The sequence below is a fragment of the Tachypleus tridentatus genome, chromosome 9, assembly GCF_004210375.1.
Source record: "Tachypleus tridentatus isolate NWPU-2018 chromosome 9, ASM421037v1, whole genome shotgun sequence".
NCBI classification, from domain to species: domain Eukaryota; kingdom Metazoa; phylum Arthropoda; class Merostomata; order Xiphosura; family Limulidae; genus Tachypleus; species Tachypleus tridentatus.
The window spans coordinates 18,194,833-18,222,360 of NC_134833.1; the positions used below are offsets into that span (position 1 = coordinate 18,194,833).

The 27,528-nt window shown below is 32.1% G+C and overlaps 1 protein-coding gene across 6 annotated transcripts in view; it reads right to left on the minus strand.

The window, feature by feature from the left end:
- LOC143224798 (RNA binding protein fox-1 homolog 1-like) overlaps nucleotides 1-27,528 on the minus strand; it is a 221,985-nt gene that overhangs the window by 23,616 nt on the left and 170,841 nt on the right. For all 6 annotated transcript variants that reach the window (XM_076453113.1, XM_076453112.1, XM_076453115.1 and 3 more), the window contains 3 exons: nucleotides 19,720-19,812; nucleotides 15,782-15,836; nucleotides 14,122-14,248 (listed from right to left, as the gene is read on the minus strand). In XM_076453113.1, coding sequence (XP_076309228.1) covers nucleotides 14,122-14,248; nucleotides 15,782-15,836; nucleotides 19,720-19,812 — 275 coding nt within the window. The remainder of the gene's footprint in view (nucleotides 1-14,121; nucleotides 14,249-15,781; nucleotides 15,837-19,719; nucleotides 19,813-27,528) is intronic.

The following is a 27,528-nucleotide window of genomic DNA, read 5'->3' on the forward strand; positions in this document are numbered from 1 at the left end:
CCTTCCATCAGGTTATTCACTTTCACCTTGTAAATAAGTTTAACCAACTACTTCCATCAAGTTATTCACTTTCACCTTGTAAATAAGTTTAACCAACTACCTTCCATCAGGTTATTCACTTTCACTACTGAAAATAAGTTTAACCAACTACTTCCATCAGGTTATTCACTTTCACCACTGAAAATAAGTTTAACCAACTACCTTCCATCAGGTTATTCACTTTCACCACTGAAAATAAGTTTAACCAACTACTTCCATCAAGTTATTCACTTTCACCACTGAAAATAAGTTTAACCAACTACCTTCCATCAAGTTATTCACTTTCACTACTGAAAATAAGTTTAACCAACTACTTCCATCAAGTTATTCACTTTCACCACTGAAAATAAGTTTAACCAACTACCTTCCATCAGGTTATTCACTTTCACCACTGAAAATAAGTTTAACCAACTACTTCCATCAGGTTATTCACTTTCACCACTGAAAATAAGTTTAACCAACTACTTCCATCAAGTTATTCACTTTCACCACTGAAAATAAGTTTAACCAACTACCTTCCATCAAGTTATTCACTTTCACTACTGAAAATAAGTTTAACCAACTACCTTCCATCAGGTTATTCACTTTCACCACTGAAAATAAGTTTAACCAACTACTTCCATCAAGTTATTCACTTTCACCACTGAAAATAAGTTTAACCAACTACCTTCCATCAAGTTATTCACTTTCACTACTGAAAATAAGTTTAACCAACTACCTTCCATCAGGTTATTCACTTTCACCACTGAAAATAAGTTTAACCAACTACCTTCCATCAGGTTATTCACTTTCACCACTGAAAATAAGTTTAACCAACTACTTCCATCAAGTTATTCACTTTCACTACTGAAAATAAGTTTAACCAACTACCTTCCATCAGGTTATTCACTTTCACCACTGAAAATAAGTTTAACCAACTACCTTCCATCAGGTTATTCACTTTCACCACTGAAAATAAGTTTAACCAACTACTTCCATCAGGTTATTCACTTTCACTTTGTAAATAAGTTTAACCAACTACCTTCCATCAGGTTATTCACTTTCACTACTGAAAATAAGTTTAACCAACTACCTTCCATCAGGTTATTCACTTTCACCTTGTAAATAAGTTTAACCAACTACTTCCATCAGGTTATTCACTTTCACCACTGAAAATAAGTTTAACCAACTACCTTCCATCAGGTTATTCACTTTCACCACTGAAAATAAGTTTAACCAACTACCTTCCATCAGGTTATTCACTTTCACTACTGAAAATAAGTTTAACCAACTACCTTCCATCAGGTTATTCACTTTCACTACTGAAAATAAGTTTAACCAACTACCTTCCATCAGGTTATTCACTTTCACTACTGAAAATAAGTTTAACCAACTACCTTCCATCAGGTTATTCACTTTCACTACTGAAAATAAGTTTAACCAACTACCTTCCATCAGGTTATTCACTTTCACCACTGAAAATAAGTTTAACCAACTACCTTCCATCAGGTTATTCACTTTCACCACTGAAAATAAGTTTAACCAACTACCTTCCATCAGGTTATTCACTTTCACCACTGAAAATAAGTTTAACCAACTACCTTCCATCAGGTTATTCACTTTCACTACTGAAAATAAGTTTAACCAACTACTTCCATCAGGTTATTCACTTTCACCACTGAAAATAAGTTTAACCAACTACCTTCCATCAAGTTATTCACTTTCACCACTGAAAATAGGTTTAACCAACTACCTTCCATCAGGTTATTCACTTTCACCACTGAAAATAAGTTTAACCAACTACCTTCCATCAGGTTATTCACTTTCACTACTGAAAATAAGTTTAACCAACTACTTCCATCAAGTTATTCACTTTCACCACTGAAAATAAGTTTAACCAACTACCTTCCATCAGGTTATTCACTTTCACCACTGAAAATAAGTTTAACCAACTACTTCCATCAGGTTATTCACTTTCACTACTGAAAATAAGTTTAACCAACTACCTTCCATCAGGTTATTCACTTTCACCTTGTAAATAAGTTTAACCAACTACTTCCATCAGGTTATTCACTTTCACCACTGAAAATAAGTTTAACCAACTACCTTCCATCAGGTTATTCACTTTCACTACTGAAAATAAGTTTAACCAACTACCTTCCATCAGGTTATTCACTTTCACCTTGTAAATAAGTTTAACCAACTACCTTCCATCAGGTTATTCACTTTCACCACTGAAAATAAGTTTAACCAACTACTTCCATCAGGTTATTCACTTTCACCACTGAAAATAAGTTTAACCAACTACCTTCCATCAGGTTATTCACTTTCACCTTGTAAATAAGTTTAACCAACTACTTCCATCAGGTTATTCACTTTCACTACTGAAAATAAGTTTAACCAACTACTTCCATCAGGTTATTCACTTTCACCACTGAAAATAAGTTTAACCAACTACCTTCCATCAGGTTATTCACTTTCACCACTGAAAATAAGTTTAACCAACTACCTTCCATCAGGTTATTCACTTTCACTACTGAAAATAAGTTTAACCAACTACTTCCATCAGGTTATTCACTTTCACCTTGTAAATAAGTTTAACCAACTACTTCCATCAAGTTATTCACTTTCACCACTGAAAATAAGTTTAACCAACTACCTTCCATCAGGTTATTCACTTTCACCACTGAAAATAAGTTTAACCAACTACCTTCCATCAGGTTATTCACTTTCACCACTGAAAATAAGTTTAACCAACTACCTTCCATCAGGTTATTCACTTTCACCACTGTAAATAAGTTTAACCAACTACCTTCCATCAGGTTATTCACTTTCACTACTGAAAATAAGTTTAACCAACTACTTCCATCAGGTTATTCACTTTCACCACTGTAAATAAGTTTAACCAACTACCTTCCATCAGGTTATTCACTTTCACTACTGAAAATAAGTTTAACCAACTACTTCCATCAGGTTATTCACTTTCACCTTGTAAATAAGTTTAACCAACTACCTTCCATCAGGTTATTCACTTTCACCACTGAAAATAAGTTTAACCAACTACCTTCCATCAGGTTATTCACTTTCACCTTGTAAATAAGTTTAACCAACTACCTTCCATCAGGTTATTCACTTTCACCTTGTAAATAAGTTTAACCAACTACCTTCCATCAGGTTATTCACTTTCACCTTGTAAATAAGTTTAACCAACTACCTTCCATCAGGTTATTCACTTTCACCTTGTAAATAAGTTTAACCAACTACCTTCCATCAGGTTATTCACTTTCACCTTGTAAATAAGTTTAACCAACTACTTCCATCAAGTTATTCACTTTCACCACTGAAAATAAGTTTAACCAACTACCTTCCATCAAGTTATTCACTTTCACTACTGAAAATAAGTTTAACCAACTACCTTCCATCAGGTTATTCACTTTCACCTTGTAAATAAGTTTAACCAACTACCTTCCATCAGGTTATTCACTTTCACTACTGAAAATAAGTTTAACCAACTACCTTCCATCAGGTTATTCACTTTCACTACTGAAAATAAATTTAACCAACTACCTTCCATCAGGTTATTCACTTTCACTACTGAAAATAGGTTTAACCAACTACCTTCCATCAGGTTATTCACTTTCACTACTGAAAATAGGTTTAACCAACTACCTTCCATCAGGTTATTCACTTTCACCTTGTAAATAAGTTTAACCAACTACCTTCCATCAGGTTATTCACTTTCACCTTGTAAATAAGTTTAACCAACTACCTTCCATCAGGTTATTCACTTTCACTACTGAAAATAAGTTTAACCAACTACCTTCCATCAGGTTATTCACTTTCACCACTGAAAATAAATTTAACCAACTACCTTCCATCAGGTTATTCACTTTCACTACTGAAAATAGGTTTAACCAACTACCTTCCATCAGGTTATTCACTTTCACCACTGAAAATAAGTTTAACCAACTACCTTCCATCAAGTTATTCACTTTCACTTTGTACATTTTCAATTTGTGAATTTTCTTTAATGGTAACCAATTAAATAACATTACAGTAGCTATAATGATTGATTGATTTAGTGTTTTATGGCACAAAGCAGCGAGGCTATCTGCGCCAGACATTCGGTAAAAATGTAAAAAAAAAAAAAAAAATGTAGTAATAGACATAAATGGAAATGAAGGTAAAACAACAAAGTATAAAACCAATGTTGACACCTAGTCTACAATGTTAAGATAGAAGGCAGAGTATAAGAAGTTGTAAGGTATTTACTCTAGCAAAAAGGTAATGATCATAACCCGCCAGGAAGACTAACAGGTAAGTTCAAGAACCACCGTCAGTCACCTGAAGTTGGTCTTTCCAGTCCTGGTTCCAGGTTATGTGTCATAGCAACCAGTATCAAAATGTAAAAGAATAGAAGTTTTAAAAGATACATAGCAAAATTGTAACAATGAGTAGCCAAATGTCCAGTAAAAAGATAAAAGTCAAGTAAATGGAGTAAAATTTGTAAAAGTAATTGAAGATAAAAGCAAAACGGCAATTAAAACAGAAAATGGCGTAAAAATCAATGTTGACATCCAGTCAACAAAGTTGTAAAGAGCTACCTGTAGCAGAATGGTAATGATCATAACCCGCCAGGAAGACTAACAGGTAAGTATAAAAACCACCGTCAGTCACCTGAAGTTGGTCTTTCCAGTCCTGGTTCCGGGTTATGAGTCAATATGGCCAGCACTAAAAGTTTAGTAAAAGTGTGAAATGATATGCAGCAAAGTATAATAACAACTGCAGGACGACTAACGAGTAGTTCAAACGGATAGTTCAAACAGTAGCGTTAGTCACCTGAAGTTGGCCTTTCCAGTCCTGGTGTCGAGTTATTTAATGTTCTGGCCATTGTCCAATGTCAAATTAAAGGAGAGAGATTAAAACTATAAAAAAGGAACCACAATTAAAAAGGTGTAATGAATAAATATGCAACACTTAAATGAGATTAAAAAGATTAATGGCCATTAAAAAACTAAAAACTTTATAAAGGTGGACAGAGTCACCATCACCAATAACTCTGTCCAATGTTACAGACTGACCCTGGGAAAAAAAATGTTTAAAATATTGTCGTCGTTGAGAATTGTAACGATGGCAAGAAAGTAAAACGTGGCTGATAGTGATTTGAGTGTTACACAAACTACACATTGGTGCATCAGTTCCAGATAAAAGAAAATGATGAGTTAAAAAACTGTGACCAATGCGTAGCCTAGTGAGAACAACTTCCTCCTTCCGAACTTTACGAAAGCTAGATGGCCAAAGTCCAATTTTGGGTTTGATTTGAAAAAGTTTGTTGTCACGTTGCTCACTCCAAGTGGACTGCCAGCTGGCACGGAGCCGAGCCTTGAAGACAACACCATAGTCCATGTATGGAATAGGCATAGGAGTAATGGTGCTGAAGCAGACATATTAAGCTGCCATGTCTGCAAGCTCGTTCCCGCAAATACCAACATGGCTTGGTATCCAGAAAAACTGGATTGAAGTAGCTGCTAATGAGAAATGGGTCAGTTGGTTTCGAATATCAGCGAGAATAGGATATGAGCTAACGTGTAGTGATTCCAAGGCAAGTATAGAACTAAGCGAATCAGTATAAATAGTGCAGTTGGAGTACTGCTCAGCTGCAATATGATCCAGGGCAAGAGATATGGTATACAGTACAGTTCAGCAGTGAACACAGAAGCTGTAGAAGGGATTCTGCACGCAACTACTGACCCATAGCAAACCATAGCAGAGCCCACTGAATTACCTGATTTGGAACCATCTGTATAAATGGGAACTGAATGATTGTTTGAAAGATATTCATTGGATAAAAGACGGTACTTCCAATCTGGAGTATCTGCCTTTTTTAGGTGACTGAAAGAAAGGTCACATTTGGGGGCTGTAATAAGCCATGGTGGGATGGGCCAACCTGTGGAATCTGCAATGTTATCCAAGGACAGACCCAATTCATCCAATTGCGCCCGGATGCGAAGGCCAAACGGAGCAATGACAGATCGTCTGATCTGAAAAAGTACTGCCCACCAAGGAAGGAAAACACATTTCCAGGTGGGATGCTTTGGTAAGGAATAAAGTTTCGAAGTATATTGTAAAGATAGTTGCAAACAACGAAGGTGTAGAGAAGGTTCATGAGATTCAATGTATATACTTTGAACTGGAGAGGTACAGAAAGCCCCAGTGCAGAGTCGAAGTCCTTGGTGATGAATGGGGTCCAGCATCTTTAATGCGGAGGGTCTGGCAGAGCCATAAACCATTGATCCATAATCGAGTTTCGATCTAATAAGAGCACGATATACCTTTAACATTGAACAGCGATCTGCCCCCCAACTGGAAGAAGAAAGAACACAGAGGATGTTCAGTGCTCATGTGCATTTGACCCGAAGCTGCTTTAAGTGTGGTATAAAGGTCAGTTTACGATCAAAGATAAGCCCCAAGAACTTGGTCTCCGGGACCACTGGCAGCAAAACTTCACCGATATGAAGTTCAGGATCAGAGTGAATACCCCGTCGACGGCAAAAGTGCATGCATACAGTTTTGAAGAGAGAGAAATTAAAGCCGTTCGCCAGAGTCCACTTCGTACACAATTGAGGGCGGTTTGTAGTTGCCACTCAATATATCTCATGTTTGACAACTGACACGAGATGTGAAAGTCGTCGACATACAGCCCATTCGCAACAGTGAGAGGGAGTTGTTCAGTGATGGCATTTATCTTTATACTGAAGAGTGTAACACTCAATACACAGCCTTGAGGGACTCCAAGTTCCTGTACAAAAGAACGGGAAAGTGTCGAACCCACACGAACTTGGAATTTCCTGTCCATTAAAAAATTTTTAATAAACATGTGTAGATGGCCACGTAACCCATATGTATGGAGGTCTCAAAAACGCCATACCTCCATGTTGTGTCGTAGCCTTCTCTATGTCAAAGAATATTGATACAAGATGTTGGTGGTTGAGAAAAGCTTCTCTGATAGATGTTTCAAGACGAATTAGGTGGTCTGTGGTGGAGTGCTGTCGACGGAACCCACACTGGGTGGGCGAGAGGAGGTTGTTTGATTCAAGGAACCAAACAAGACGAGCATTAACCATCCTTTCTAATGTCTTACAGAGACAGCTCATTAAAGCAATTGGACGGTAGTTTGAAGGAATCTTGGGATCTTTCCCTGGCTTAGAGAAAGGTAAAATAATAGCCTGGCGCCAGGCATCAGGAAAAGCATTCCCCTGCCAGATCCGGTTGAAAACAATCAGAAGGACATCAAGAGAAGCAGGAGATAGATGGTGCAGCATGTCATAATGAATATCATCAGGTCCAACAGATGTACTGGCAGACCGATGAAGGGCCATTTTTAGTTCCACCAGGGTAAAGGGACAATTACAGTCAAAGAAACAGTCAGTTCGAAAGGAAAGAGGTGATCGCTCTGCCCGAGTCTTGATGGCCAGGAAGGTGGAGGAACAAGCAGAAGTGCTAGATACCCGGCAAAAGCTTTCACCTAGAGTGTTAGTGATGTTCCGAACATCAGTCACATCCTGACCATCAGAGAGTAAGATCGAGAGGTGGACAGAATTGTAGTGCCCATTAACCTTTCGAATCCTGTCCCATATGATCTTGGAACTGGTGGTAGAAGATATGCTGGTTGTGAACTTAATCCAAGATTCCTTCTGGTTTTGACGTCTTACCCACCTAGCATGTGCACGGGCCCGTTGGAAAGCAACCCGGTTTGAAAGTGTGGGATATCTACGAAAAGTATCCCAGGCCCGCTTTTGAGCCTTCCGTGCTAAGTGGTAAGCAGGATTCCACCACGGACGAGGATATCGTGGAAAACGTGTCGAGGTTTTAGGAATACACTGAGCAGCTGCATGTGTAATACAGTCAGTTACCGCTGCTACACAGTCGTCTATTGATGGCTGATTTACGATGGCAGGATCAAGTTCTGCGAGAGTAGTGAAAGTGGACCAGTCTGCCTGATACAGCTTCCACCGGGGCACGCAGGTAGGGTGGCATTGACCACGGCCAGTCTCTCTCAAAAGGATCGGAAAATGATCACTGCCTAGTGGATTACTGTCAACCCTCCATGAAAAATGAGAGAATAATGAAGGGGAGCAAACTGAGAGATCAATAGCAGTAAAGGACTGAGTAGGTGCATGAAAGTAAGTGGAAGAACCAGTATTGAAAAGAGAAAGATTGTGATCAGAGAGCATCCGCTCTACAGATCGGCCCCTCCCATCAATAAGAGCACTTCCCCAGATGGGATGATGTCCATTAAAATCCCCTAGGATTAGAAATGGAGATGGCAATTGTTCAACAAGAGCATCAAGATCTGATTGATCATATGTCTCTCCAGGGGACAAGTACAGAGAACAAACAGTGATGGCACGACCCAAGGAAACACGGATGGCTACAGCCTCCAAGGGTGTGTTGAGTGACAAAGACAGAGTGGGCACGTGTTGATCAACCAACAGTGCCACCCCTCCATGTACTCAACCTTCACACAACCTGTCATTTCTGTACAGAGAAAACTGCCGAATGGAGACAGTATCAGCAGTTTTGAGATGTGTTTCTTGTAAAGAAAGACAAACAGGATGGTAGGAAGCAATCAGCGTTTTGATATCATCCAGATTAGAACGTAAACCTCGACAGTTCCATTGTATCAAGGTGGCCATTTTTAAGAACGGGTAGGTGAAGTGGCTGGAGAACCCTTCGGTTTACGACCACGTCTTTTTTCTTTACTGTTTTTAGTCGGAGGAGGTCTATCAACCTCCATGGATCCTGCTCTGGGTCGGGTGGGCAGGTTTTTGTTATTGGAAGGGGAATCCAGTGACTGAGGATGCGAACGAATGATTGTTTTGCATCATGGGGTGGGAGAAAAAGATGTATCAGAAGAAATGCCTGTATTTGAAACCAAAGGATGTGAATCTTGAGATTTGTTGGACTGTATGGGAGGAACAGAGATGGGTGTGGAAGTCGATTCATCAACCTTTTTAACCATGGAGGTCAAAAGGCTTTTCATTTGTTTTGAAAACGATTCTCTTGGAGGCACAGTTGTGGAATGAAGTGCAGCAGCATATGTCCGAGATCGAGTTGTGGACAGCAATTTCCGAGCCTCAGGATAACTAATGTTATTTGTCGTTTTCAAACGCTGCACCTCTTTTTCCTCCAACCATTTTGGGCAAGAATGAAAGTAAGAGGGGTGAGAACCATTGCAGTTTACGCAATGTGGGTTCATGTCACAGTCATAGGTATCGTGGTCCTTGCCTCCACAACCGAGCACATGTCAGGGAACCACGACAAGATGTCTTTGAGTGGCTGAATCTCTGACATTGGAAACATCAAGAGGGTTTGGTATGTATGGCGAACCCTGCAAATGAGATAACCTGCCTTGATTGTGGCAGGTGCACGTGGTGAAGTAAATGTTAAAACGAGGGTATTTGTTGGCAGTGTAACTCCATCTTTGCAGTGGAGATGCCTCACTGCAGAAACTCCTTGAGTGGAGAGACCAGTGAGAATCTCTGACTCGGGAATGTTCTTCAAATCCTTTCAACAATAACTCCTCATGAAGAATTCAAGGTAGCATGGGGTGTAACCTCAATAGGTATATCCCCAATTGCCTTTGAATTCAAGAGGAGTTCACTGTGTTGGGATGTGGATGTTTCAACCAATATGTCCCCAGATCGAAGCTTCTTTACTGACTTTGGAGAGCCAGCAAGTCCCTCTAGTCCCTTTTGAATAAAAAAAGGGGACATTTGCCTTAAAGGTTTTTTCGAAAGAGAATGTAATATAATAAAATGAGGTACGTGTGTTACTGATGTTGAAGATTGCTGTTCTGAGTATTCAAGACGTGGTCGCTTACCCATTGACTGTTTTTTTACAATTTTATTTAAATTTTTTAGAGGATACATAGGAAAAGGAAAAAATTTCGGTACCCACTGACCCCACCCACCATGGAGCCCTACAAGGGGACACACTACAAAGTCACGCAAGAACAATGCAGCAACGCCAGGGTTTCGTGAGCACTATACCCAAACACCAGCATCAGGCACAATGTCCACAACACCCGTTGAGAACTTCCAACACTGGTACTTGGTTGACTCTAGCCCAAGTGGACCAGCCGATTGACCCAAGGGAAGCCACCCAAAGGCCACCCGTCTACAGAAATTCGAGGCCAAAGTGGTGTGTTAGGGTTGGACCCCTCAACCACCAGGATCCTCTCCTCCCCTTCACGGGTCGCCACACATGGCAAACATGTGGGTGGATGTTTAGATCCAAGAGGAGGTAAATTGAAAGAACAGAACCATCCCTGGGAGGTCCCCTCACCACATACAGGAACCCACACCGAAGGGAGTAGCTATAAATAAATTAAATAACATTATAATAGCAATAAATTAAATAACATTACAATAGTTATAAATAAATTTACATTAATTTTACAAAATATTATTTTGCATACCGTTAGCAACTGTGCTATGATTACAGTTTAAATTTGTTTTCATATTGATGTTAAATTTATCTGTGCATTGATATAAATATCAGTGCTTCTGTTATCAATTTTATGATTTATGTGATTCTCAATACTTTTGTTTATCAATTTTATAATTTGCACAATTCTCAATGCTTTTGTTATGAATTTTATAATTTATGTGATTTTCAATGCTTTTATCAGTTTTATAATTTATGTGATTCTCAGTGCTTTTGTTATCAGTTTTATAATAAATGTGATTCTCAGTGCTTTTGTTATCAGTTTTATAATTAATGTGATTCTCAGTGCTTTTGTTGTCAGTTTTATAATTTATGTGATTCTCAGTGCTTTTGTTATCAGTTTTATAATTTATGTGATTCTCAGTGCTTTTGTTATCAGTTTTATAATTAATGTGATTCTGAATGCTTTTATTAATTTTATTTGTGTGATTCTCGGTGCTTTTGTTATCAGTTTTATAATTTATGTGATTTTCAATACTTTTGTTATTAATTTTATAATTTATGTGATTCTCAATGCTTTTGTTATAAGTTTGTAATTTGTGTGATTCTCAATGCTTTTGTTATTAGTTTTATAATTAATGTGATTCTCAATGCTTTTGCTGTAAAATTTATAATTTGCACAATTCTCAATGCTTTTGCTGTAAAATTTATAATTTGCACAATTCTCAATGCTTTTGTTATCACGTTTATAATTTATGTGATTCTCAGTCCTTTTGTTATCAGTTTTATAATTAATGTGATTCTCAGTGCTTTTGTTATCAGTTTTATAATTAATGTGATTCTCAGTGCTTTTGTTATCAGTGTTATAATTTATGTGATTCTCAGTTCTTTTGTTATCAGTTTTATAATTTATGTGATTCTCAATGCTTTCATTATCAGTTTTATAATTTATGTGATTCTCATTGCTTTGTTTAATTTTATTTGTGTGATTCTCGGTGCTTTTGTTATCAGTTTTATAAGTTATGTGATTTTCAATGCTTTTGTTATTAGTTTTATAATTTATGTGATTCTCAATGCTTTTGTTATTAGTTTGTAATTTGTGTGATTCTCAATGCTTTTGTTATTAGTTTGTCATTTGTGTGATTCTCAATGCTTTTGTTATTAGTTTTATAATTAATGTGATTCTCAGTGCTTTTGTTATCAGTTTTATAATTTATGTGATTCTCAATGCTTTCGTTATAAGTTTTATAATTTATGTGATTCTCATTGCTTTTATTAATTTTATTTGTGTGATTCTCAGTGCTTTTGTTATCAGTTTTATAATTTATGTGATTTTCAATGCTTTTGTTATCAGTTTTATAATTTATGTGATTCTCAATGCTTTTGTTATTAGTTTGTAATTTGTGTGATGTGATTCTCAATGCTTTTGTTATTAGTTTGTAATTTGTGTGATGTGATTCTCAATGCTTTTGTTATTAGTTTGTAATTTGTGTGATTCTCAATGCTTTTGTTATTAGTTTTATAATTAATGTGATTCTCAATGCTTTTGCTGTAAGTTTTATAATTTGCACAATTCTCAAGGCTTTTGTTATGAATTTTATAATTTATGTGATTTTCAATGCTTTTGTTATCAGTTTTATACTTTGTGTGATTCTCAATGCTGTTTTTATTAGTTTGTAATTTGTGTGATTCTCAATGCTTTTGTTATTAGTTTGTAATTTGTGTGATTCTCAATGCTTTTGTTATCAGTTTTATAATTTGTGATTCTCACTGCTTTTGTTATCAGTTTTATAATTTGTGATTCTCACTGCTTTTGATATCAGTTTTATAATTTGTGATTCTTAGTGCTATTGTTATCAGTTTTACAATTTGTGATTCTCACTACTTTTGTTATCAGTTTTATAATTTATGTGATTCTCAGTGCTTTATTTATTAGTTTGTAATTTGTGTGATTCTCAATGCTTTTGTTATTAGTTTGTAATTTGTGTGATTCTCAGTGCTTTTGTTATAATTTTATAATTTATGTGATTCTCAATGCTTTTGTTATCAGTTTTAAAATTAATGTGACTCTCAGTGCTTTTGTTATTAGTTTTATAATTAATGTGATTCTCAGTGCTTTTATTAATTTTATTTGTGTGATTCTCAGTGCTTTTGTTATTAGTTTGTAATTTGTGTCATTCTCAATGCTTTTGTTTTTAGTTTTATAATTAATGTGATTCTCAGTGCTTTTGTTATCAGTTTTATAATTTGTGTGATTCTCAAAGCTTTTGCTGTAAGATTTATAATTTGCACAATTCTCAATGCTTTTGCTATCATTTTTATAATTTATGTGATTCTCAGTGCTTTTGCTATTAGTTTTATAATTTGTGTGATTCTCAGTGCTTTTGTTATTAGTTTTATAACTTATGTGATTCTCAGTGCTTTTGTTATTAGTTTTATAATTAATGTGATTCTCAGTGCTTTTGTTATTAGTTTTATAATTAATGTGATTCTTAGTGCTTTTATTAATTTTATTTGTGTGATTCTCAATGCTTCTGTTATGAATTTTATAATTAATGTGATTCTCAATGCTTCTGTTATGAATTTTATAATTAATGTGATTCTCAATCCTTTTGTTTATCAGTTTTATAATTAATGTGATTCTCAGTGCTTTTGTTATCAGTTTTATAATTTATGTGATTCTCAATGCTTTTTTATTAGTTTGTAGTTTGTGTGATTCTCAATGCTTTTGTTATTAGTTTGTAATTTGTGTGATTTTCAGTGCTTTCGTTATCAGTTTTATAATTTATGTGATTCTTAGTGCTTTTGTTATTAGTTTGTAATTTGTGTGATTTTCAGTGCTTTCGTTATCAGTTTTATAATTTATGTGATTCTTAGTGCTTTTGTTATTAGTGTTATAATTTATGTGATTCTCAATGCTTTTGTTATCAGTTTTAAAATTAATGTGATTCTCAGTGCTTTTGTTATCAGTTTTATAATTTATGTGATTCTCAGTGCTTTTGTTATTAGTTTTATAATTTATGTGATTCTTGATGCTTTTGCTGTAAGTTTTATAATTTATGTAATTGTCAGTGCTTTTGTTATCAGTTTTATAATTTATGTGATTCTCAGTGCTTTTGTTATCAGTTTTATAATTTGTGTGATTCTCAATGCTTTTGTTATTAGTTTTATAATTAATGTAATTCTCAATGTTTTTTTATCAGATTTATAATTTGTATGATTATTTGTGCTTTTGTTATCAGTTTTATCATTTTTTTGTGATTCTTTTAAGTTTTTACAATAAAAAAAGTTGAGAAATGTGCACTCAGTAAACACATTACCAATGACTAATTTTTGAGTTGAGTTGCAGTTACAGGGCAAGCATCTCAAGAATGCTACAACTTACAGAACACAACCTTAGGGCTAAAAACTGAAAACATAAGCTCACAACCCCTTCAACTGATATTAAGATCACAAAGCTATGTAATTCTATCTAATGCTGCTATAATCAAATATCTTATATAACAGTTCAATTTTCCAGCCTAAAAGTATAATCTCATTATTGATAAGACATGAAACACTAATTTTTTATGACCTTAGTATAAAGCAATAAATGCATAAAAAACAAACTGCCGAAAGGAATCTTGCAATAATGTAATTTATAAAAAGACGTACGGAGTATAGCCATGCAATGCAGTAGCTGCTGCAACAGCTGTTAGTGGAGACGGGTGCCGGGTGAAGGCAGTGGCAAATGCTCCCCTTGCTCGACCTCTCTGAATCGCTACACCACGCAAGGCAGCCACTGGAAAAAAAAAAAAATCACAATACTGGGGTGAGTTGTAGCCTAGCTATTTATCATCTTTACCAATACAGACAATATGTAACCAATTTGGCATTATGTAATTAATAATAAACACTGGTTTTAGAAACAGCTCTAGAAGACCTAGAGAAGGAAAGAGAAAACATGCTTCAAAATGTTAAAGATAACGAAATATTATTTTTCTTTAAATTCATTAATATTTAACATCACCTGAAACAACTTGAAACATATACTTGACATTACACATTTTACTTTAAAAAATGCAATATATCAAAGCTTTTTCTTAGTTGTGATTAGTGCAGGTTTTTTTAAACGTCGTAAATCATAAACTTAATTTAATAATAAAATATAACAGCATTTGTGAAAAAGATGAATGGAGAATGACCGTGCATTTTAATTATAAAAACAGAAACGAAAGAAGTTCATTATTTATCCTCCAGGTGATGTTAACTTGTTTTTATTAATGAAAGAAGTTTATTACTTATCCTCCAGGTGATGTTAATTTGTTTTTATTAATGAAATAAGTTTATTACTTATCCTCCAGGTGATGTTAACTTGTTTTTATTAATGAAATAAGTTTATTATTTATCCTCCAGGTGATGTTAATTTGTTTTTATTAATGAAAGAAGTTTATTACTTATCCTCCAGGTGATGTTAACTTGTTTTTATTAATGAAAGAAGTTCATTACTTATCCTCCAGGTGATGTTAACTTGTTTTTATTAATGAAAGAAGTTTATTACTTATCCTCCAGGTGATGTTAACTTGTTTTTATTAATGAAAGAAGTTCATTACTTATCCTCCAGGTGATGTTAACTTGTTTTTATTAATGAAAGAAGTTCATTACTTATCCTCCAGGTGATGTTAATTTGTTTTTATTTGCAAGTGTTTTTTAATATGAATAATTGATAATATACATGATAACCCTTGCTATAAAAGTCATGGGCTTTTGAAAACTTTAATATTTATTTACCATGAAAACAGCTTATTTCACTTACATTCATTCATGGAATAAACAAATACGTTGTAAACTTTCTTATCCTTTAATTACCGAGTTTAGGTAAACAAACAAACTTGATTTCAAATATTAGTTTGTTTACTAAATAATATGGCAACAGTGTGAATAAACATCTAATTAAATGTAAAAAAAAATTATATTTTTGTAATTAATAAAGATATCAAGAGACAAAAAAAAAATCCATCTTTCTATAATTTACAGTTGTTATACAAAAAATTTGCAACTCCATAACATAAGAGATGTTTTACTTTAAAAATAAATATATTTAATATAAAAAAAACTGTAACACTGGAATTTTAAACATAATACCAAGTATAATAATACAGTTCCTATGGCAGATAGTGCCAACACAACAACATAGAAGTGTTATAACAAAGAATGAATGCTCAAAAACCCACAAAGAAAAGTGCAAGAATCGTGTGTGATAAAATTTGGAAAAGTCCCTTACCATTTCAGATGAAACATTTGTTTAACTACATGAATAATATCTACTACTTACCATTGGGAATAGTGGGAACTTTCTTTGTTTGTACTCTGGCAGTAGCATGATTAACCTAATTATAAACATTTTGATTTTAAAATTTTGCATTCCATTTGGTGTTAAAAATCATAATTATATATATATTTAATTTGGTTCAATCAAATTAACAATGCTTAATATTCAATTGAGCAAATTAAATATTTAAAAACAAATTTAATGTCTGTAATCAGGCAGTTCTTTTAATAATATCATATGACAAGTTATTTCATGTTTAAATCCTATCCAAGTACAAACATGTAGCTTATTTAAAATGCTTTTATTTATTTTTTCTTTTAAACAATTTATGTAATATATCCAAATATTTTTAAAATATTATATAGGTATCATATTTATAAGGAAGTTAATGTTAGTAATGTTTCAAATTCAAAACACCTTAGATGTGAAATAACCTGACATTTGAATACTAATATTACACATTTCACTATAACTATTCTTAATTTTAAAATTTCAAAACATTAAATATAAAACTGTGTTCCATTATTTGTCCATATGTATTTTACAGTGGAATACCAAAGTTTTTGAAGAAGTTGTGAGCAATTTACTTTTAAAGAAATGTATGCTTCAATGGTGTATATGTAATTAATTGTTTTTTCAAATAAAATAGGTCATAATTTTTAGCCGTGTATTTCAAAATGTAAATAATATTTTATTGAAGCTTTAGGTCTAAAAGCATCAAAGAAACTTACACGTATTATTATAACAAACAAAGCATGTATTAATTTTATTTGTAATTTGTGCAGCTGACTATCTAGTTGATCATAAATATACAGGTGGTGCTGATGTTACAAATATTATTTACAGATAAGTTTCTAAGGTCAATATTTACAATTTAGAATATACTAGGACTAAAAATTAAGGTTTAATAATACATTACAAATACTTTTTTTTAGGGTTTCTCAGATGAAAATAACATCATAATATTTATAAGGATTATAAAACTTGTGATTTTATACTTAGATAATTTGTGGTTACACAGCAAAAATATGAAAAAATTATATTTAGAAGTCAAGCAGTTAGAGTTACAGCTTCATATCAACATTGTAAGTTACATGTTGTATAACTAAGTACAGATAAAAGTTAAGTAACTGTGGCATGTTCTTGTGGATAAAAAGCTAATTTATGCTAAGTTTTATAATTATATTTTTACCATTGTTAATTGTAAAAAGTGGAATTATATGATCATTGGTGTATTTTTATTTTAGGCTATTAGTTTTCATAAATACCATCAACATGTTTGGATAATTTTCTAATGCATTTAACATTTGGTATAAAATCTCATTATATATTCTTCTGGATGAAATAAAAGGAAAAAATAAAATTTGAGACATTTGCTTGTATGGTATAAATAATTCTTATGAAAAGTGTACTTTGATGTAGTTGTAATGTAATTTGTCTCTAAACAATGATAAAAAAATGCTCATCTTCTAAAATTACTTGAACTGAAAAGTTTCTTAATTTTTCAAAGTAATTTTAAAGATTCTATGTGCCAATATACACGTGTTAAAATGAATATTAAATTTTCTTTTTATATTATGTACAAGAAAAGCATGATTTCTGAATTTCGATATTCTACTGTTTGACATTCAAGTCAGCACCAATGCGTTTCCTTTTGAGGTTGATTAATTAGTGACGAGAGTGTATTTTATTATAGCAAAGCTACATTAGGCTATCTGTTGACTCCACCGAGGGGAACTGAACCCCTGATTTTAGCACTGTAAATCCGTAGACTTACCGCTGTACAAGTGGGGGACTAATTAGAGATGAGAAATGTTAGGATGGAAATTTCTTCAAAGCACCTAAGGCTTGCAGAGTCCAGGTGTTGCAATCCCTGGAAGTTTCTAGGGTTCTATCACTCAAAATTGAAATACCTGACACATCTGACATGTGTTACTCAAATTTAAATGGAACTGACCTCCTAATTTCGAAAAAGGTGACCCCGTGCAATTTCATGAGTTTTACATTTTACTAGTATAAGTTTAGGTAAAGGTGTACACTGAAAGTAATTTACTTTTGAAGTGTACAAAAATAGAATTTTAAATGCTGTTTATAAATTCTAACCCTTAAAAAATTAATACCACTTGTGGCACTGTAACAAAACAGAAGTCTGAAAACAGCACTGCATTCTGTATGTTCACAATTTATTAGACAAACTGCAGAAACTTCCCAGGTATCAGTTTTTTTGTCCAATCACCATTTATGTAACAATTAAAACCTTTGAGTTTATTGTTTCAAATTTCTTTCCATGAAGTTATGATATTGGCCAATATCCCACACAATGTATGATTGAAATCAGCTTGACCACAAATGAATATGTAGCACAGTTATTGATTTACATAATACAAATGATTTATTTTTGGAAATTGTCATTGGAGCAATGTCAGAACCTACCAAGTATTTACTAGTCTACAAACAAGCATGCTCTGATGTGAAAGATGGAGTCTTGGTTATTTATAACACAAACAGGATTAATAACAATCAAAGATTTATAGATATGTATGATAAAATTACTTTGAAACATTACATTGTAATTTTTACAATTAATATGTATTTTGTTAAACTTGTGTGAGTTTGTATTCCATGTTTATTATGAAGCAAAATGCTTGTTTTTCATTCCAGAAGGTAAATTCTCTCTATCATTTTCCTGAAATTTTATATTTTACGAGAAAACTTAAATATTATTTGTTTATGAAATATCATTTCAAAGTCTCACTCTTGTATATAAACTAATTAAAAGATTAGCGAGTAGCATGTGAGTCATGTGGTAAAAAAACATGTTAACATTATTCTAAAAAATTTACCTGTCCTATTTTTTGGGAAATCAGATAATCACTGTTAATATTATATGAAAATTTCTCTAACTCTAATGCTACAGCCTCACAAACAGAAACTAGTTAATAATTAGTTAGAGTTTAGAATGCTTACTAAGTTTCAAAACGTCTTTTTGACAGATGTAACCTACTCTTTCAGAAAATTTTTTGCTAAATATACAAACTGATTAAAATCTATAAGTATAACAAGAAGGTGTTTTTTGGGTGCATTGACTTTAATTAGAATTGGAAATTTATGGTAAAGGAAGAACTGTCTCCATCTCTATCTTACCTGCCCCTACACTTCCTGAATAACAATTGTAAACGTTTGTGTCACGCTATCCTTGATAAAGATAAAAGAACACAACTTGAGAGATTTTTTTTTAAAGTGAGGCTGATAGCTAAGATAAAAAAAAAGGAAAATACATACATACTTACTACTCTTAAATCTACTTAAATAACAGCATCAGCAAAAGAAATGTCTATCCAGTAAGTAAAGAAAGGCACATGTAGAAACAATCGTGCTTTATGGTTTCAAGCAGTGCGAATAAAAGAGAAATGTGGCAGAAAAACATCTGGCACCTCCAGCTATGTAAGTTAATAAACCACACTCTCCAACTAGCTACAAAATGGTGTTCCAGTTATGTACAAGTACATTAACTTAATAAGCCAACACCCATACAACCGGATTAATTCATTACAAAACTGAGAAAAAAAAACCAACCTGATGCAAAATGAAACAAAAAATGGAATAAATAATATAATTAATAACAATATAATCAGCTAAAGTAATTAATAGTTTTAATTTTCCTGGTGTACTAAACAGGAAATACTGTATCTACAAAAATTACAGACACAAATCCACAATACTCTAATATTTACTATTTCAAAGCCATGATTCAATCACAGTGATTCATTCAATTCAAAGTGAAAACATATTCACACATTATCTACATACATGAATATGTGTTTGTGATCATACAAGTCTAAGATAACTAATTTCAGGATGGACATTTCTTTGCTGACTGACTTTACCTAAGCCTAACATTAGGACAGTGAGTGCTATCACAAAGGTAAAAGGTCATGCACCTCTATTTTGCGTCCCTCAACCACGGTGCCGTTCAATTGCTCTCGTGCGCGATCAGCATCCGCGCTACTTGCGAATGTTACAAAACCGAATCCCTGCATGCATAAGACAAACAAGAAAAAAAAGACATGCATTAATTAATATCCGTGCACTTGAACACAACTTGCCCTGTAAAGACAAAGAACATAGACATTAAAACTTTTCAATTAAATCATAGCCACATATTAAATTCAGATAAAAGCTGCCCTTTCAGGCATGCACCATTGTTTATTGAAAGGTTACAATTACAGTTGCTTTAAATCCAAATATTATAATAACTGATAACAAGGGAGAGTAGGAAAAGAGAGGGATTTTCAGGAACAGAAAGAGGAGGATTTAGGGTTCAGTGATAAATCTGTTTTTACAATATAAACAGTAAATTTCGTTATTACAAAATCCCCGTACTACAAGTCTTAAACAAAACGTTAAAATGACAAACAGTTATAATTAATCAGAATCAGCCCATTATGAACAAATTAAATACGAATTCCAAGTTAATGTATATCCCTTTGGTGAAAAATTCAGATTTATTCACGAAGGAAAACATTCAGTGAAAATAATTTCTAAACTCTTCACAATATTAATTTTCAATCAATAAAATAAATTAGTGGAAAATGCTATATTCTAAACAAATACATTTAAAACATTTCAGAAGAGGGATGATTTGGAAAATATAATCAACTGTCTTTTCAGTTTTTTTCAGCTTAGGATCTGAAAAACCTTATAAGCATTGATACATTTAAATAAACAATTAATGTTCATTATAAATTAATTTACTTTTTCTAGGAAGGTTGAACTTCAAAAAAACAAATAAAAAGATCAAATGTGAAAACTAACAGATGAATTGTTAAATAGGCTTGTTCATAAATTTTGTAACACATTTGTACATGACACTAATGACATTTGGCCAAAATCATAAACTAAGTTGTATTTTTCACTGTACAAATTTCATAATATAGTCTCAAAATGTTGGTGTCTAGATGAACTAAATTATAAATCTATTTATCTTAAATATATATATAACACTGGTAAATTTTCTTGGCTTGCTGTTTGTGTACTTCAATTTATCAACATGCTTTTATCATGCTTTATTTGCAAAAGAAAACTGAGGAAACAGAATGAAAAGGGTTAAGAAAAGTTGAAGAAAAATAGGATGAGTCAGAGCTGGATTACCATCTCAGAGAAATGACAGTTAATAATACCATTTTCCCAGAAAAGCAAAATATACTTTTGAAAAACAAAACGTAATAATATAAGGCACTGGACAAAATAGACATCACACAAAGTAAGATACTGAAAAGTTCACAGAAAAACTGATATTAAATTATATTTTTTAGGTAATGAATTGTACTTTTGGATAAAATGATGTATATTAGTTTAATAAACAGATAATTAGATTAATATAAAACAAAAGGTTTAACATGTACAAATTTTTTTAAGCTTTTAAACCTTCAGATCTTGTCTGTACTTTTACAAATGACAGATATATCTTACGTTCTTTTAGATTTCAGTTAATAATCATGTTGGAAAACTAGCTACTAGCAGAGTATAACCATTGCTTCAACTGATAAGGTATTTTTTCAATCATTTTGTAGTCTGTACATATATATTCAACTGATAAAAAGTATATGCTCCAATGCTAGTACTTTGAAACAGATAATGTTCTTATAAGAGTAACAAATCTTTAAACACATAATTTGTTTAAAATGTTGTCAGAATTATTTCCATGATGTCCTGATGATTAACACCATACTTTTTAAAATATCTGATCTATTTATGTAAGGTGGATAATAACATAGTTTGAATAAGTCTTCTTTCAAAAAAACATTAATGTTATCAGATGCTATCACTGTCTAATGGATGAATTGAGATTTTCAGTTAAACATTGGTCGTGTCCACTTGGGTTTAAGGAGTTAATAGGACAATATTTAAACCAAATTAAATTAACTTTGTTAGATACTAGAGCTCTGGTTCTTACTGAAAATTCATCACTATTTGTTAAATAAGCTGACCAAGTAAATATATTTAAAATACTCTAAACAGCAGTTATGCAAACGATTTCACAAAATGTTTTTTGTTGATCTAAGACTGTTACTACTCAAGGTTTTATTTAGAGTTCCATGGCTTTTTTACTTCTTACGCACAGATTTCTATTATCCTTCGTTAATTTGTTCATCTGTTATGTTTAATTTTAAGGTTTCAGTAATCCATGTATATTTATTTTTAAGGTTTTAGTAATCCATGTATATTTATTTTTAAGGTTTTAGTAATCCATGTATATTTATTTTTAAGGTTTCAATAATACATGTATATTTATTTTTAAGGTTTCAGTAATTCATGTATATCTATTTTTAAGGTTTCAGTAATCCACGTATATTTATTTTAGAGGTTTCAGTAATCCATGAATATATTTATTTTTTCAAGGTTTTAGTAATCCACGATATTTATTTTATTTGTATTTTATTTTTAAGGTTTCAGTAATTCATGAATATTTATTTTTAAGGTTTCAGTAATTCATGTATATCTATTTTTAAGGTTTCAGTAATCCATGTATATTTATTTTTAAGGTTTCAGTAATCCATGTATATTTATTTTTAAGGTTTTAGTAATCCATGTATATTTATTTTTAAGGCTTTAGTAATCCACATATCTATTTCAATCATTAACTTACAGTTAAAACTCACAACATCTTTCAGTTACCACAATAAAATAACAGTGTAAAGCATGTGTTAATAGGAGAATTATCTAGGTGGTTGTTTCATCCCAGCCAATAGATTTCTAAAAGGTTAGTTATTATAGAAGTAAGGTTGTATCTCTAAATGATTCAGTAATGTGAGGTATGAAAGTACTCCTTGTGTGCAGATGCTATTAGCTTACGTGAAAACCTTTTTTCAAGGTCTTGGGGTAGTTTTTTTTGTTGTTAAACTGAACGATGGCTCTAACACAGAGGTTTATCAGCCCCAACTTCTGAAGTACTGTAGTGTATACACTTGTTCATCTGTGCACAGGAAATGCATAAATAGATATAAAGTTTCAGAGTAAGATCTAATCTGTCACTGTTTCTACCATACTTGTGATAAGGTAATTCAAAAAAGACAATTTTTGCCATAGCAGAGCATACATCTGCTATTGATTGGTTCACTGGGAGGACTTTAAAATGGTCATTAAAGGAGAAAATGGAACAATGAAAAACAAATGGAGCATTCTGTACTTAAATACCTAAAAATGACTGTTATTACAACTGTTGGTTTACATGTGAGTATATTTCAGATTAAAAGATGCAGTTGTGAAGCACTCTCAGATCTTTATTTCTGTCATGACAATATATTTAAAATTCTTTATAAATTATCTCTCTCTGAAAATAATGCTTCAAACCTTTTCTGTTTGCATATCATTAATATCTCTGCTAGTAGTAATAAGTAAGATACATCTGCAATAGTTAACAAAATAAAAACACTTTTGTTAAGGTGAAAGATAACAATCACTAACCTACGTTACAGGAAACACTGAATTTGTGTTTCGCTGGCATTTTTAAAACCAGCGTATTTCAAAGAAATATTATACAAAAACACATCTAACAACCATTACATTGAATAATCATTACTGAAATCAAAAAATAAAACACACAACGTACTGTACTTTCTTAAGTGGTATTTCATCATAAATAACTAAAAATAAAAATAAACAGTAGTACTTTTATTTTTAAATAAATGAATACATTATTCTGTTTGTTGCATGATGCACATTTGCAAACTAATTGCCTAAGTAGTGTGTCTTTGAAACAAACTTCCTAATTCACTTCTTAGACCACCCTCAGCTAAAGCACTATTTGATAAATAATAGCTGGTTGTCTGGATGTTTCAACGAACCGACAAATCCCTCTTAAAACACTTTGGACGTAATGATTCAGCTTAAATTACTATTACGCATTAAAATGTAAACAACAGTACATTTCCAAACACTGTAATTTTATTTCGAAATGATAACAATATCTTGGACCAAGACCTTTCCTCAGTAGTCCCTGAAATAATGAGTAATAAAAGACTAAAGATATATGACACATACATAGTAGTGTGTGTGTGTGTGTGTGTGTACTTTGACTGTTGGTAAACACTGTTGTACTGTGAAAACAAGTATCATGCTATAATAAAATACAGATTTACCATACATAAGAAATTAATAAAAAAATTTAATTTACTTTAAACACACAAACAAAAAATGTCTTTTCAAAACTATTAAACTGTTAGCTAAAAAATAACGAAAAGAAATTAGAGAATATAGAATGTAAGTGTAGAATTAAGATCACATTAAATGACTGTAAAAAATGTTACTCAGAAGAAAACATTAGGTGAAAGAACATTTATTAAGTTTGCTTAAGTCCTAGTGTGGAAATAGTTCCCAGGATATAAGATGTTGTTCTTTGCAATAATCTGAGGAACATTTAATTGCAACAGATATAAAACAATTAGTTTGAGATGAGAAAACTCTTGTTTGTCGTTTCAAGAATTTTAGGAGACTACATCATCAATGTTAGGGTTAATACTTTTCCCAACAAAAAATCTATCACTAACTTTGCAACCAGTCTCACAAATATATATAAAATATTACAAAAATCACAATTCAGGCGCTATGTGTGTTTGTTTTAGAATTTTATGCAAAGCTACACAAGGGCTATATGCGCTAGCCTTCCCCAACTTAGCAGTGTAAGATTAGAGGGAAGGCAGCTAATCATCACAACCCACCACCAACTCTTGGGCTACTCTTTTACCAACAAATAGTGAGATTGACTGTTACATTATAATGCCCTCAAGGCTGAAATGGTAAGCATATTTGATGTGACGAGGATTTGAACCCGCGACTTTTGGATTACTAGTCGAGTGCCTTAACCACCTGGCCAGGCACTATGTATCATTTTTGCAATGAAAATCATCTTCTTCACATAAGAAGAATATCAGCATCTTATTTATAAACTAGAAAACCTTTTATTCATCAGGAATACCAAATCATTTTTTAAAATATAATGCTTCATTCCAAGTAATATTTTTACCATTCTTTAACATTACCTAACTTTTACACCTTTGCCTTATTTGTTATCATGCCAGTATGGTTCAATGCCTGTAAAATTTACTGTATTTTCTACCTCTTTTCTGTAACTATCTTGAATTTTTTTTACATTCAACTACATTCGTCTTATATTATAAATTTATTATGTATCATTTATCCAGGTTTACTATAATGTTTGTTTCACCTAGACAAAGTTTTTTTTTCCAAAAGTTACATAGATTTGATACGGATGATCCCAAAATCATAGCTGAGGGGGGATACACTCTAAACCTCTAGGCATACTAATTACTTATTATTTTTCAGCTTTTACATACAATAAACTAGTTTTTTAACATTAAAAAAACTTTTATAAACACTTTTATATTTTGTTTCTTTTAATGACCATTTGTTAAAAAGTTTAGATCAATTTCAGCTTTTTTTACTTATTGTCCCCCTAAAATCCCCTGGATATGCCACTACATGTTTCATTTTATTATTCTATTAATATCCAAATTTGTTTCTTTTTATTTTTCAAAACTATTGTAGGCACTATCTAATGAGGGGCCTTGATCCAAAATATCTTCATTTCAAAGTAATTTAGTGTTTTTTAGTGTTTGTTTTTTCACAAGTAACAGTTTTTCCAACTACAGTGTACTATCTATACAGATTTTTCACTTGATACTAATTGATACTTGTCAAAACATTGTCTGTATGATGTTTCAACTAATTGAAAATTTAATCAATGTTTAGATGGTGCTCCAGTAACCTAATGAACACCTCTTAAAATATTGTTGGAATGATGTTCCAACTAACTGATGAACCAAATGTATAGCATTATTTAGATGGTGCTCCAGTTACCTAATGAACACCTCTTAAAACATTGCTGGAATGATGCTCCAACTAACTGATGAACCAAATGTATAGCATTATTTAGATGGTGCTCCAGTTACCTAATGAACACCTCTTAAAACATTGTTGGAATGATGTTTCAACTAACAGATGAACCAAATGTATAGCATTATTTTGATGGTGCTCCAGTTACCTAATGAACACCTCTTAAAACATTGTTGGAATGATGTTGCAACTAACTGATGAACCAAACGTATAACACTGTTGAGACTGTACTCCAATTACACTAATTGATGAATGAACCAAACTTGTAGCACTGTCTGTAGGATGTTTCAACTAACTGATGAACTTATAGCATTGGTTAGATGATGCTTCATTTAACTAATAAACATTTCTAAAGCCTTGTCTGGATGGCATTTCAAACAACTATTAACCTACTATAGAATTATCCAGAAAACAGTAATTGTAGTTTGCTGATAAACACCAAGATACATATTGCTTGGATGAAGAGTGTTTAGAAAATAATGACCATTTTTAAAAAGGATGTTTGAATGATGATGTGCATGCAGCCAGTTAATTACAATAAAATATTTTATTCTTTTTACTAGTTTTAACATCTTATGATGTATTGTTATATCAAACAACTTTTAAAACATTTAAAGTTGCAGTGTGCCAAGAGAATACTGGCCAAATTTACTAAACTGTTTATTTGGAGCTTAAAAAACTCTTAATATTCATCAGTTATATGCAAGGAAATACCACATTTGTAGAGTACACAAACCTAATGCTAAAAAAATATATAAGGCAACATTACCATATAATCATATGATAAACAAAGTGAATAAAGTCAAACAATGCAACAGCTTCAAAACCAAATAAAGAATTTTAGAAGACATTTGTTTTCCAAAGCATTCATCTTCTAAGGACATGAATTAGTTTGTTTTTTTTATCTAAGTTGCACGATGCATATTAAAATATCTGAAATTATTATTATTATATATAAACAAAATTTGATATTCAAAACATGAAAATACAATCACAATTATTTCACATAAGATACATTGGCAAAACATATAAATATTCAATGTCAAACACACTATACGTCATTCATATAAATATATACATACATAAAGCTGTTTTACTAATTGATTTATTTTAATAATACCCCAAAAAAAAGTAAACCTTTAGTCTTTTTTGAAGTAGAGAATGTTAAAAAATATTTTAAAAATATTATTTCTTCTGATTTGTTGCTACAAATTTTTATGAATTTTAAGTAATTAAAAACACACTTTTTCTATCTATCCATCAGGAAAAAAAAATTATACATATAAAACATAATGTTCATTTCAACAAAATAAAAGTATTTAGTAAATTAATTAATGAAAAAGAAAGATTAAAATTTGAGTTATTAGTTGAAATATGCAACTTTTAAACACAAAAACAAGAAAACAAAAATCTTACATTAATGTACCAGTAACAAAATATCCCTCACTAAACTGAAAACATTATACTTGGTTAATGTATAATTCCAAAATTCATATGTTCCAAAATTGAAAGTTAACACAGATGTTGTTTTTGTTAAAATATTATATTGTGAACAGCCAATTTATGAGAAAGCACCCACATTTTCAAACTTCAAAAGCATAACTAATTGCCCTTTATATACTATTTTCCCAAACAAGAATAACATTGAAAATCATTTGTGCTGCTATCAAGTTAACCTTTCTTGTAAAAGTGCACAAAATATTAAAAGGTTTATATTTTTATAATTAAAATGAACTTCAAATAGATACTTGTCTATGTCAACAACCATGCAATGTTTTGTTCTGGATGTCGTCAACACAATGCAATATGTGCACCGCCATTCCATAAGTTCTATA